General features: G+C 35.1%; 1 protein-coding gene across 1 annotated transcript; it reads left to right on the top strand.

Moving 5' to 3' along the window:
- Positions 1-289: 289 nt before the first annotated feature.
- LOC110825906 (calmodulin-like protein 2) lies at positions 290-1,061 on the top strand. Its single transcript, XM_022056446.2, has one exon. The coding sequence runs from the start codon at positions 341-343 to the stop codon at positions 923-925; it is 585 nt and encodes a 194-aa protein (XP_021912138.2). The 5' UTR covers positions 290-340; the 3' UTR covers positions 926-1,061.
- The last annotated feature ends 13,200 nt before the right edge of the window (positions 1,062-14,261 follow it).

Raw genomic sequence — 14,261 nt, 5'->3', positions numbered from 1 at the left:
ACAGAAAGTTTTGCTTAATATATTTATAGGGACTTGCAAATATGTATAGCCTAGAGCATCTAGTAAAATGAAGGTTTAACCATTTTAGTTTCCTGCTCCCTATTTCCACTACAGATAGACAGGTATACAGAGTTAATTAATATCTTAATATGCAACACAAATACAATGAATTGTCTACACCAACAGCAAATTACAAATATTATTATTATATAATTTGCCAGCTTGCCAAGATTCGTAAGATTCAATAAACAATATTAATAATCTGGCTGACAGTGGCATTCATCCTGATTATCATCTAAACCAAGGGTGTTATATTAACACACTTGCTATATAAATTAGCATGCAGTGGCAGCCTAAATATTGCACCACCAATTCCATGATGGGAATAACAGGAGTGTGTTTGCGGTTGATTGGGGAGCTGGCGCAGGCCCTTAGAGGTGCGCGATCCGACCCGGCTCACAGTGATCCAAAACCCATTTGCGAGAAGGCAGATGCAAGTGAAGTGGATGAATTGATGGTCCGGGCTCTCACCGCTGTGTTTGGGATGGAAAATAACGGTAAGATAAAGAAGGAGAAGGCACGGCGAGTTGTGGAGAATCTAGGGTTGATATACAGCGAGAGCGAGGAGGAGAGGTCGAAAGTTGACGAAGGTAATGATGAGATGGGTTTAGAGGAAGTTGTTGGAGGATTAATGGAGGCAGATGGGTCGAAGCGCAGCGAGCTACTACGTGAAGCGTTCAAGATATTTGATGAAGATGGGAATGGATTCATAGAGGCAATGGAGTTGAAGAGAGTGCTGGAGTGTTTAGGGTTAATGGACAAAGGGTGGGATATGGGTGAGATTCAGAAGATGCTTCATGTTGTGGATTTGAATCTTGATGGGAAGGTTGATTTTGGTGAATTTGAGTTGATGATGATGGGATAATTAATTAATCAATTAATTAGTTAATTAATCTAATTATTTTTTTAAGTCATGCTAATTCCCTGTTTCTCTCTCACTATATATCTTTCAAATTCAATGATCGCATACCGTTATTTTTCACTTCATGGATGAATTATGATTCTGCAAAATGATATTTCTTCTACCGCATAACCAATTGTTATTTTATTTTATTTATCTTAAAAAAAAAAAGCTATTTTTTATCTCTATATTAAAGGAATAATATCTTAAAATATTACCAAATTTATCTTAAATTACATCTTGCAATTTTAATTATAATAATTTGTATAATCTAATTTGAAACTAAAATAAATTAAACAGTTTGAATCGGTTTAAAATTGAATTCTAAAAAATTTTTCGGACTTGTTACGAGAGTAATATCACTTTAGTCCTGATTAGACCAAACTAACTAAAATTTGTTTAATCTAAATCCGATCCATATCGATTGTATGGAATATTTTATTTTTGAAGTATATTATGTGTATGTGTATATATATAGATATATATATATGGTACACAATGTGCAAGAAATCAAATATTCACCGATTAATCAGGTTTTTGTCTTAAAAAATAGTAAAAAAAAAAAAAAAAAAAAAAAAAGAAAGGGGGAATGGAACTCGCTTTTGCAGTTGTTTACTAGAAATCAGGTTTTTTCTGTGTTGCTGGTTACGCAGGGGATGACTTCTATGTCAATACATTTTCAACATAATTTATATTACTCATTGTAACCATTAAGTAACTGATTATAGTGTGAGTATCATACATAATTTTTTTTTTTTTTTTATGATCTTGGGGTTACATTTTCCTAAACAAATTTTCACAAATAACAGTTGTTAATGATTTTTCGTAGAAATATATATATATATATATATATATATATCTTGTTATTCTCTTCATTATTTTTTATTTTTTCATTGCACCAACTATTTTTATTACATATTTGTCTTATTGTTGACTTAAGCTTATTTCCCTATAAACTTTTTTGTTGATTCGATAGTGATGTAAGATCCTTGTCAATCCTTTTTTTTTGTTTTCGATTATAAAATGTGAGCAAAAATTATAAATTGATTCGAGTCAACCATATAATTGATTTTGTATAATATGTAGTGATGTGCATTCTTTAAATTTATTTTCATATAGTTATTCTTAGTTTACTTTTTTTTTAATTTTCTAAAATATAGTGTGTCATTTATTTTTGTCATGTTCGTGCTTGTTTCTTATAAATGTTTACTGACTATATTAAAGTTAAATTTTAGTAAGTACAGAGTTTGTTGATTGAGAGTAACCAGCATGAGAAACTAATGGCTTTCAGCAAAAATTAGATTACTCCAGTCCTATAATCCATCCTCCTCCTCAATGGATGCTTTGTTTTCTGTTATCGTTCCATTTTGTGTTGTATGCAGTTCTATTATAACGACCTAGAAAATTCTAAAGAAAATAAATTATAAATTCAGTGCGGAAGCGAAATAAATAATTAAGGTTTACATTCCTTACACAAAAACTTAAAGTTTCAAATAATGTTACGGGAATTACCCTTTGAAGGAAATACAAAAAATAAGAAAATAAACGGAAAATAAATAAAACTGACATCCTACTCGTAACCCTCTTGTGGATCGGGCTCTAGATCTTGATCCTCTTGATCTTAAATTGTTAATAAAGGAATGAGTTACGCTAACTCAGTAAAAATATCACACTACTCACCGACACAGAAATAAAAGTTGGTAGAAAAATCAAAACAACTAATAGAGCTCTTAATTAACAAAATTCATTTATCATAAACAAAATCGTTTACCGCCTATTGACTGTAGAAAAATTTACAAAAAAACTTATAGAGACAATAACATAACACATTTTATAATTTCATATGCAATTGGTTGGAATAACAATTTTCTCTTTAATCAACCTACTGCTATCCATGGGGGTTCATAGGGATGTCATTATAACGCGTGAATTATTTCTTTTAATATTTTCAATTAACGGGCCGTCCCTATACCCCGTCCGGTATGAGCTCCAAATTACAAAATCTCGATACCATGTCCGATATGAGGGTGAAACGGGCCGTCCCCATATCCCGTCCGGTATGAGCGTCAAATTATTAAGTTTCGATACCCTGTTCGGTATGAGACAACGCTCACGGTAGGATTCTCTATGCACCCAGTCTGTCCACCATCTCCTAGAATATCTAGTAATGCTGCCATTTTATCCATTCACTTAATCACACAGTTTCCCGTTTATCTTTAATATTCAATTTTGCAGTTCAATTGTAATCACGTAAAACAACAATACATATATTTAAACTATAAAATCGATCAACAGATATTATCATGCATCCAAACTGTAAACTAATTTAACAGGAATTGACAATGAATAATTTCTAATTTTGGCTCTATTAGTAACCCATGATTAATTATAGATATTTTCTGAATTGCACAAAATATTATATTATTGTTAATTTAACTTCAATTCTATAATAGAGAATAAGGTGAGCGATTCTTACTCAAATTTATGCTCATAAAGCTAAACTTATTGAGTGCCTCTACTGGCGATCCCCGGGTTCCTAAATTTTTCTTCGGGGATTAAAACGCGCCACAAATACCTACAAATATCACAAAAACTAAAAATCAGTATCAGGACCTCTTTTTGGCCAATTTTGATATTCTGGCATGACGGCTCTGCCATGCTCCTGCGACGGTGCTGCCGTCCACGGTGGCGATTTATCTCGGTTCGGCTATTTTCGGCCGAATTCGGCTGGTTTTGCATCAATCTCTGCAAGAAAACACGTTAAGGGGCTTCAGTTAGCCGAAAAAAATAAAAAATTAAAACTGACCGGCGGCGGGGTTCTACAGTGCGGCGGCTCCGCCGGCTCATTTTACGGTTGAATGTTTTGCTTCGGTCAACCTGTAGAGGAGGAAAGTGAGGTTACAATAGTGAAAAAATTACACATACAGGAATCGGAAAGGGTATCATCAGAGGTGATTTTTGTAATTTTCTGCGGTGGTGCAACTGGGCTTTACCTGCAGTCTTTTGGCTCCGATTTAGCCATGGAGGTGTTTAAAATTGAATTCTGAGTAAAGGAAAAAAGTTTTACCTCTTTTGACAGTCGAAAGTGGCTCTGATGCGATGGCGGGTGGCGGCGGCTCTCCATCCCAGTGGCTGGGTCTTCTTCTCTGGCGAGAGTGTCTCGCAGCTAGGGTTAGGGTTTGGTGTGAAGAGGGTTATAAATATTTGTCTATTTTTAATTTGGATTGTTCATCACATTTGATCTGGACCGTTCGATCGCGATTAAATAAAAAATAGATATAGACTATTGATCGCATTTAAATCTGACCGTTCGATTGTGTCTGGAGAGTGCACGTATCTGGGTCATCCGTATGCGCGGGAACGGATTTGGGTCATTCGATCGCGGGTACGCGGATCGCTCGCTTGTCCTCCTGCGCGGTACCTCGTCAGTGTCCCTCGCCACGCAGCGCGTTCTGGTTTGTCGGGGCTGCTGACTGGGTATCCTACGTTGCACAACTTTTTTAAGTTACGATCTAACCTTCGATTTCTGATTTTTCTTTCAGAAATACTCCTAAAACCCAAATTTTTACTCATTTTTTCCTAAAATTGTTCTCAATTTCATCATTCACCTAATTTTCTTCATTTTTACATTAAATTAAAATTCATAAATTAAAAAAATTATATTTATAAATTAATTTAAAATTACATAAAAAAATAAATTGGGCATTACAACTCTCCCCCCTTTAAAAGAAATTTGATCCCTCAAATTTGTCTCTCTCACACTAAATCAAATAGTTGGGGATATTGGGTTTTGAAGTCTAATTCTAGCTCTCACGTGGCTTCTCTCGGTGTTTGATTATGGGATAAGACCTTAACAAATAAAATTTTTCAGTTGTGGAGTAATCTGCTCTTTCGGTTCACAATACTGACCGGTTTTTCCTGATAGGACAGATTCTCTTGGAGTGAAAGAGGCTTGTGGGCCAAGACGTGAGAGGGATCCGGGTTGTACTTGCGTAGCATGTACACATGAAATACATTATGGACCCTGTAAAGTTCTGGAGGCAGTGTCACTCTGTAGGTAGCGGTGCCAATTCTGTCTAAGATTTTAAATGACCCAATAAACTGGGGATTCAATTTCCCCCTCTTGCCAAACCTAAGGATTTCTTTGAAAGAGGTGACTTTAAGAAACACCTAATTGCCTTTCTCAAATTTTAAATCTCTCCTCGAAGTGTCCGTATAATTCTTCTGCCTATTTTGGGCCATCTGAATGTTCTTCTTGATCATAACTATCTTAGTTGTAGTCTCCTCTACGAGATCTAGGTCGAACAGTTTATTATCACCAACTTCTTCCCAATATATCGGTGACCTGCATAGGTGGCCGTACAATGCCTCATACGGAGCATGCCAATATTTACTTCACAACTGTTGTTGTAGGCGAACTCTATCAAGGATAGATGGTCATCTCAATGGCCCCCGAAGTCTAGAACACAAGCTTAGAACACATCATCAAGTGTACAGATTGTCCTTTCTGACTGTCCATCGGTCTGAAAGTGGAATGTAGTACTAAGAGACAGTTTCATTCCCATGGCTTGCTGAAAGCTGAACCAGAACCGAGAAGTGAACCTAGGGTCCCTGTTGGACATAACTTTTACTGGTACTCTATGTAATCTGACTATCTCTCGAATATACATTTGGCTAACTTGTCCAAAGGATCGGTTATCCTGATAGCCAAAGAGTGGAAAGACTTGATAAGCCGATCAACAATTACTCAAATGACATCATATTCTGAGTACACCCTAGGCAATCCTGTCACGAAATCTATGGTGATATGTTCTAACTTTCACTCCGAAATTGGTAAGGCTGAAGTAGCCCACCTGAGTATTGATGCTCTGTCTTGACATGCTGACATACCAAATATTTAGAAACAAAGTCACTCACATCTCTTTCATTCCATTTCGCTAAAATCGGGGTCGCATACTTTGATACATCTTAGTGCTTTCAGGATGCATGACAAATTTTGAGTTATGGACTTCTGTCATGATGTCCTTTTTCAATTCACTGTCACCTAGAACACATACCCTGTATTGGAATCTGAACAACCCATCAGCAGAGACTTGAAATTCTGAATTAACTTCATGTTCTGCATCTTTCTTGAGGTCTACTAAGGTAGAATCGACGGACTGAGCTTCTTTTATTCTCTAGATTAACTCAAGTTGAACAGTCAGGTGGGCCAAACATGTGACACTCTTCAGTTCCTGAAGTCGTACCTGTTGTGCAGCCCCTATTACTCTGTATTTTGAAACTATCAAATGAGCTAATATACTAGTACTTTTTCTGTTGAGTGCGTTGGCTACAACATTACTCTTACCCGAGTGATAAAAGATGTCACAATCATAGTTTTTAAAGAGTTCTATCTACCTTCTCGGATACATATTGAGATCCTTTTGAGTGAATATGTGTTTCAAGCTCTTATGATCGGTATAGATAGGGAAAGTCTCCCCATACAAGTAATGGCACCAAGTGTTTAAGGCGTGAATAATTGAGGTAAGTTCTAATTCATGGGTGGGATAGTTTTTCTATTGACTCTTCAATTGCCTGAACTCATAGGCTATGACATTCCCATGCTGCATCAAAACACAACTCAACCATGGGTAGAAAGCATCACTATAAATTGTATATCCACCCGATCTGCTCGGTAAGGCTAACACTGGTGCGATAGTCAACCGTCTCTCAAGTTTTGAAAAATTTCTTTCACAATTCTCATTCCACTCAAACTTGACGTTATTCTTTGTGAACCGAGTCAGATAAGCAGTTAGGCTAGAAAACCCTTCCACGAATTTGCGATAATAATTTATCATCCCCAGAAAGCTACAGATCTCCTTAACTGGGGTCAATTGTTCTCAGCCGAGCACTGCTTCAACTTTTTCGACATTCACCAACATTCCATCTTTTGATGTGATGTGCCTTAGGAAGGTAGTCTGCTCAAGGTAGAACTCACACTTACTCAACTTTGCATACAACTTCTTCTCTCTAAGAATTTACAAAACCTGAATCAGATGGTGAGCGTTTTCCTCTTTGCTTTTTGAATAAATCAAGATATTATCGATGAACACAATGACAAACTGATCAGGAATTATCTGAAAACCATGTTCATCAAGTTCGTAAAATGGCTGGAGTGTTAGTTAGTTCAAACGGCATGACCAAGAACTCATAGTATCCGTACCTAATTCGAAAAGCTGTTTTGGGAATGTCTTCTGCCCTGATCTTTACCTGATGGTAACCTAAATACAGGTTTATCTTGGAGAAGACCTAGACACACTGTAACTGATCAAAAAGATCATCTGGGGGTACTTGTTCTTGATCGTGACCCTGTTCAGGCCTCTATAGTCAATACATAACTTCAACATCTCATCTCCATTTCTTGCAAATATGACTCCGGTACCCTAAGAGAACACACTAATTCAGTGATCTATTTCCTCAGTTCCTCCATCTCAACATGACTCATACAGTAAGGAACAACCGCGATAGGTTGGGTGCCTAGTCGAAGGTCTATGGTGAATTCGATTACTCTGTCCACTAGTAGTCCAGATAGTTCATCCGAGAACACATCTGAAAAGTCTCGGACTACTAGAATATCTTGATTATAAATTTCTTTTTTGGGTTTGTCTAGTTAGAAAAAACAGTCAGGTTAAAGTACTTGATAATAAAAGAATTTGCTATGAGGGAAACAAATGTTAAAAAATTTTATTAATTTGTAAATGACTCATCATTAGGAGGGTTGAATACAACTTTCTTGTGAAAATAATCTACGGTTGCGTGATACACCACTAGCCAGTTCATTCCTAAAATTACATCAAAGTTTTCCATGTCAATCTCTATTAGGTCCACATTCAATTTTCTATCTGTTATATCTATGACACAGGCTCTTTATACAGCTTCTCCCAATAGTGTCTTATTCCCAATAGTAGACACAAATAATAAATAATCAAGTTTTTCAAGTGATATATTTAATTTTGATACAAAAATATGTGAAACAAGTGAATGCGATACACCAGTGTCAATCAAAACATGAGCAGGGTGGTTACAGATAGTGTACGTACCCTGTACCAGGGTCGGCTTCTACATCCTGCTGAGTAAGGTTGTAAGCCCTACCCTAGATATGAGGTCTGACCTTATTCTGGTTCCTCGGGCACTCCCTTGCATAATGATGGGCACTATCACATATGCAGCAGGTGTTGTTGAGGAGATAGTAGGATCGTTCCCCATGATCCTTGCCACAGTGCTGACAGGTCTTACCGCGCCCTACTGCTGGAACCTGAGGAGGAGCTTGAGTTATTGGCCTGAGTCTCTTGTTTTATTGAACAGGTGCAGTAGGTGCTGGTCTAGAGTGTGGAGCTGAAGACATGAGGTTCCCTACTGCTGGAGAGAAGGTGTGAAAGTTCCTCTCTACTAACTGTGTCTTGACCAGGACAACTGAATAAGTGTTGGGCTCGAGCACAAATAACTGTTGTCTGATCTCAGAAGGGAGACCCCACTCAAACCTTCTAGCTTTCCTGCCTTCATCTTTCATGCCCTTCGGAGAATACCAGTTCAACTCTAGGAACTTGTGAGCATATTCTGATACAGTCATGTCCCCCTGGACCAAGTGTGCAAACTCTATCTTATTTAGATGTCGGAGATGCTCTGGAAGATACTTTGCATACAAGGCAGTCAAGAACTGTTCCCAAGTGATTGGAAAGCACAGGGTGGCCTACATGAGTTGCCACCAGCGGCCTATTTCTCCCACCAGCAAGTAGGTAGCAAGGATGACTTTTTGTTTGGGAGTCACCCCAAGCGTAGTGAAGGCATTCTCTATCTCAACTAACCAGTACTCGCCCTCTTCCAAGGAGGATCCCCTCGCAAAAGTAGATGAATTTAGTCTTTTGTACCTCTCGATGTAACCTGGGTCCATCATGAAAGGAGCTGGGTCCCGTGGAAGAGGGACTGAACTGTGTTGAGGATGGACTAGGTGGCCCTGCGATAGTACTGGATGATGCGATAGTTTCTGGCCAATCCGCCAGTCTTTTGGCTCCAATTTGGCCATGGGAGTATTTAAAATTGAATTCCAAGCAAAGGAGAAAATATTTACCTCTTTGGGCAGTCAGAAGTGGTTCCGGTGCGGCGACTCTCCTTCTCCGCGACTGGGTCTTCTTCTCCAGCGAGGCGTCTGGTGGCTAGGGTTAGGGTTTCGTGTGAAGAGGGTTATTTATATTCATATTTTTTTAATATAGACCGTCCATCGCATTTGATCTGAACCGTACGATCGTAATTAAATAGAAAGTAGATCTGGACCGTTGATCGCGTCTGGGGAGTGCACACATCTAAGTCGTCCGTGCGCGTAGGAGCCGATCTGGGCTGTCCGATCGCGGCAGATCGCCCACGTGGTCTCCCGTGTTGCACTGCGTTAGCGTCCCTCGCCACACGGCGCGCTCTAGTTCGTCGAGACTGCTGACTGAGCATCCTATGTGGCACAACTTCCTAAATTGCGTTCTAACCATCGGTTTCTGATTTTTCTTTCAAAAATACCCCCATAACCCAAAATTTCTCTCATTTTTTTTAAAATTATTTTCAATTTCATCCTTCACCTAATTTCCTTCATTTTTACATTAAATTAAAATTAAAAAATTAAAAAATTTTATTTATAAATTAATTTAAAATTACATTAAAAAAATTAATTGGGCATTACATCCATCAATCTAAGCATCAAGATTATCAATATTATTACAATCAAATTGTGTTCTCTTTAAAAATTATTTTTCCATGTGTATCATTATTTTGATATTAGTTATACAAGCTAACGTCACTTGAATACTTTAAAAAACAAAAACTATTTCAATATTATGCTTATTAACCAATGATTGGTAATTTATTGTGTGATGTTCATGAAATTTCTATTAATATAACATGATTCATTATCCTCTTTCTGGTTCATAGCGACTATGTCCTATCAATATAATATTTTTCATTCTATAAATGTATGTTTTTTAAATTTATTCTTCGTTCTATCACTCTTATTGTTGACTTAAGCTTATTTTTTTATAATTTTTTTTTATGTTTTAGTTGTGATGTAAAATCATTGTCAATTCTTTTGTTTCCAATTGCGAAATCTGAGCAAGAATTATAAATGTGTTTGAGTCTACTAAAGAGTCGATTTTGTATAATATGTAGTGATGTGCATTCTTTAAATTTATTTCCTTATAGTTATTCTTAGTTTATTTTCTTCTAAAATAGAGTGTATTATTTATTTTTGTCCTGTTCAAGCTTGTTCTTATAAATGTTTACTAGCTATATCAAAGTTAAATTTTAGAAAGTGACCAATAAGGAAAACAAATAGTTTTCTGCGAACACAAACCCATACATCCTATATTTATTAGATTGTTGCTGATTTTTTTTTTCTTCCATCATCCCATTTGTGATCAAATGGTACAAATGAACAAATTTTTTTTGCCCAAGCCTATATCCACGACTTATAGCTTGTCTTTCTACTGATGAGTTTCATACAACAACAAGTAAAAAAACTTGTGAAGCTCCACCTAGATTAATACCTTCGGAACATGCTCTTATTGAGGCAAACAATACCTTTACCTCACTTGAATTGTTAAACGTGCCAATTAAAGCCTGACAGTGCATTATGTCATACTTACTAGCCATATAAAGAACTTATTTTTCCTAAATCTATTTCCTTCTATCCCTAAGCTGGTCCATAAAAGGTCAATGGCTGATATTTGGTAAAAATTAAGATTTTTTTATTGGATCTTTTAAAATATTTTGATATCTAGTGTAAATTAAGACAATCACAAAATTGATCCATAAGTTCCAACTAATTCTTCCAAGCTAATCAATCTCGTAAATCAATATTAATACAAGCAAAGAAATAATTACAAAATAAAGAGACATTAGATTTACATGGAAAACCCTTAAGTGTAGAGAAAAAAATCACGGGCCAAATTTAGAATCAAATCCACTATTACTAAAATCAAGTGCACAATATTATGAAGTAATACACACTTCATGTCATTAATAATAGAGAAAATACATAAATTCTTCTCTAACTAAACTTAGTTTCTATTGAATGATCACAATAAAAAATTAAAGAATAATCCTCTAAAATTGATTCAAAATACTAAAAAGAAAAAAAGTTATCAAACTTTGTATACTCTCTCCTTAGCTCTCGTGCTTGAAAGAAAGAACAAACTCTTCTTCTTTTCTTTTTCGGTTTCTGTGTGTGTGAGAAAAAAAAATACTTACTTTTCCTTTTCTTAATTCTCATGCCCAAAGAAGAAAAACAATTTTGAAACTGTTTTTACTTTTTTGATGACCAACACTTTTTTTCCTTCTCGATTTTCATGCGTGAGAGTGAGAGAACCCAAAAACAGATGTTATGTTTTTTTTTCTCTTTTTTATTTCCACATGTATATATATCTGGAAGAGAGAAAAATTGTTCCCCCAAATATAACAACTTTTTTTTTTATTAGTTGCCCACACGGACTAGATACTAACAATCTCCCATTCTTGCCATTTTGGTGTAAAATTGATACTTGTCATTAGTCACCACTTTGGTCAATATGTTAATCGAATCAAAGTAAATCTTCTTTAAAAAACTCATCTTCTACTGTATTGTATTCATCTACTTAGTTTTTCCTTGGTGACTCTGCACTTCTTGGAAGGTTTCTGATTTTCTAATCAAAACTAGGATATCTGATATATGGATGATATGTTTTGATTAACTTTCTAACCCGAATTCTTCCACAATATAAGGTATAAAGTGCTTCTCTCCCTACTCAACATCATCTGGTGCTATCATATCATCAATTCTATGTTCATCATGTAACTCTATCTCATCTGTTACATCTTTGATTAAAGGAGAAATCAACACAAAAAGAGGAATATCTTCACTTTTTATAATATTCTCTAATGTCTCAAAGTTTGACAAAATCTTGTGTTCATCAAAGATCACGTTTTTAGACCTGATGACTTTCTTATTCACTGGATCCCATAACCTACACCCGAACACTGCATCTCCATAGCCTAGAAGAATACATGAAATAGTTTTATCATCTAATTTATCTCTCTGCTCCTTAGGTACATGCAAAAATGTCTTGCACCTGAATATCTTCAAGTGAGAATAAGTGACATCCTTCCCGGACCATATCCTTTGAGGAATATTAAAATCTAAAAGAGTTGATAGAGAGCGATTTATTAAGTGGCTGACAATGTAAAATGTTTCACACCAAAATAGTTTTGGTAGATTAGACATTTTCAGCATACATCCAATCTTTTTTAGGATGGTTTTGTTTGTTCTTTTAGTCACATCATTATGCTGAGGAGTATCTGGAACAATTTTTTTATGTCTAATTCTATTTTATAAATAGTAATTCTCAAACTCGTTTGAAATGTATTCACCATTATTCTCTATGAAGACACTTTAAGGATATTCTTTTTTTTTTTTTTACTACAGCATGAAACTATTTGAAACACTGTAAAACTTGATCTTTAATTTTCAAAATAAAAATCCAAACATTTCATGAAGCATCATCAAGAAAAGCAAAAATGTATCTACTACATCATACAGTTTTTACATCAATAGAACTACACACATAAGAGTAAACTAATTTAAAAATATTTTTTTTTTCTTCAGGTGAACTAGTAAAAGAAATTCTATTTTATTTACTATACAAACAATTATCACAATGGTTTGAACTTATATATTTGATAAAAGAAATAGATTTTTTTGCCAAAATATGTAACCCTTTCTCACTGATATAAGTCAATCTCTTATACCACAAGTCTGGTAAAACATCATTTTTAGCCGTATTTAATACACCTCTAATAGGCTACACTTAAGTCTTATAGAGTATGTGATACAATCTACCCCTAACAATCACAGTTGAATATTTGGTGAGTTTCTATTTTCTATAACAAAAGTAGTTATAATAACCATCTAGATCTAAAACATGAGTATAAATCAAATTCAAGTGCAAATCATACACATGTCGCACATTTTTTAAAGTCGTCATGCAACTAGCATTTTTCTGCACACAAACATCACCAATACCCATAATATCTATGTAGTTGGTGTTACAATTCTTCACTTTGCCAAAATTCTCTACATTGTATACAGTAAAGGCATCTCTAATTGGTGTAACATGATAATATACTATCGAATCAACAACTTATTCAGTATCATGATCAATAATATGACCATGATCCTCAACAAAACAAAGTACAATTATCTCTTTATCGGCTATAGTTGCTATGATATTCTGATCATTTACCTTTCTCTGATTTTTTTTCATTATCCTGCTCATTTTTTCAAGTTTTGCAGTTTTGTTTTATATGTCATTCCTTACCGCAATAATAATAGCTTAATTTTCTTTTATTGCGTCTTTTAAGATATTTGCTTTTATATATACCCATATTCTCTTTGACAAGGACTTGTGAGGTATCATGCCCATATTTTTTTCTTTTCTGATTTCATCATTGTAGAGACTATCCTTTACTATAGATAAAGACAAAATATTGCTGAGAGTAGAGTTGCTAAGAGATACTACCAAAGTCTCTCAACCGTTTGTCAAAGAACTCAAGAGCAATAATGCTTGCAATTCATCATGTAGAATTATGTTCATTATGTTCAACTGATTTGTCAAGTCTTAAAATTCTCTCAAGTGTTATGCAATTGACTGATCATATTAAAAAAAATCATCGACCAAATTTTAAATTAAATCCACTATTACAGAAATTAAGTATATAATATTTGAAAGTAATGCACACTTCAGATGATCAACAATTGAGAAAATATATAAATTCTTGTATAACCAAACTCAATTTCCTCTTGAAACGATCACAACAAAAAATTAGAGAAAAATCCTTAGGAAGTTGATTCAAAATACTAAAATAAAAAAAAAAAAAAAAAAAAAAAAGTTACCAAACTTTGTTAACTCTCTCTGCCTCCGGTTCCCCAGCCTAAAAGAAAGAACAAACTCTTCTTCTTTTCTGTCTCAGTTTCAATGTGTGTGAGAAACAAAAGGAAAACACTTATTTTTTTCTTTTCTCGATTTCCGTGCGCAGAGATGAAAAAAAATCCTGAAACTGTTTTTTGCTTTTTTTGACGGACAACACTTTCTTCTCTTCTACAGTTTTTGTACGTGAGAGTGAGAGAGAAACAAAAAAAACAGATACTGTGTTTCTTTTTTTCTTTTAGATTTCCGCGTGTGTGCGTGCGTATACAAATATATATATATATATATCTAGGAGAGAGAAACAATGGTGGTTCCCCCTAGTA

Source organism: Carica papaya, chromosome 7, assembly GCF_054855325.1.
Source record: "Carica papaya isolate Zhongbai chromosome 7, ASM5485532v1, whole genome shotgun sequence".
Lineage (NCBI taxonomy): Eukaryota > Viridiplantae > Streptophyta > Magnoliopsida > Brassicales > Caricaceae > Carica > Carica papaya.
This window is presented reverse-complemented; position numbering and strand designations above follow the sequence as displayed.

Coding starts and splice junctions, on each gene's coding strand:
- LOC110825906 (XM_022056446.2), top strand. CDS start 341: ATGCAGTGGCAGCCTAAATATTGCACCACCAATTCCATGATGGGAATA.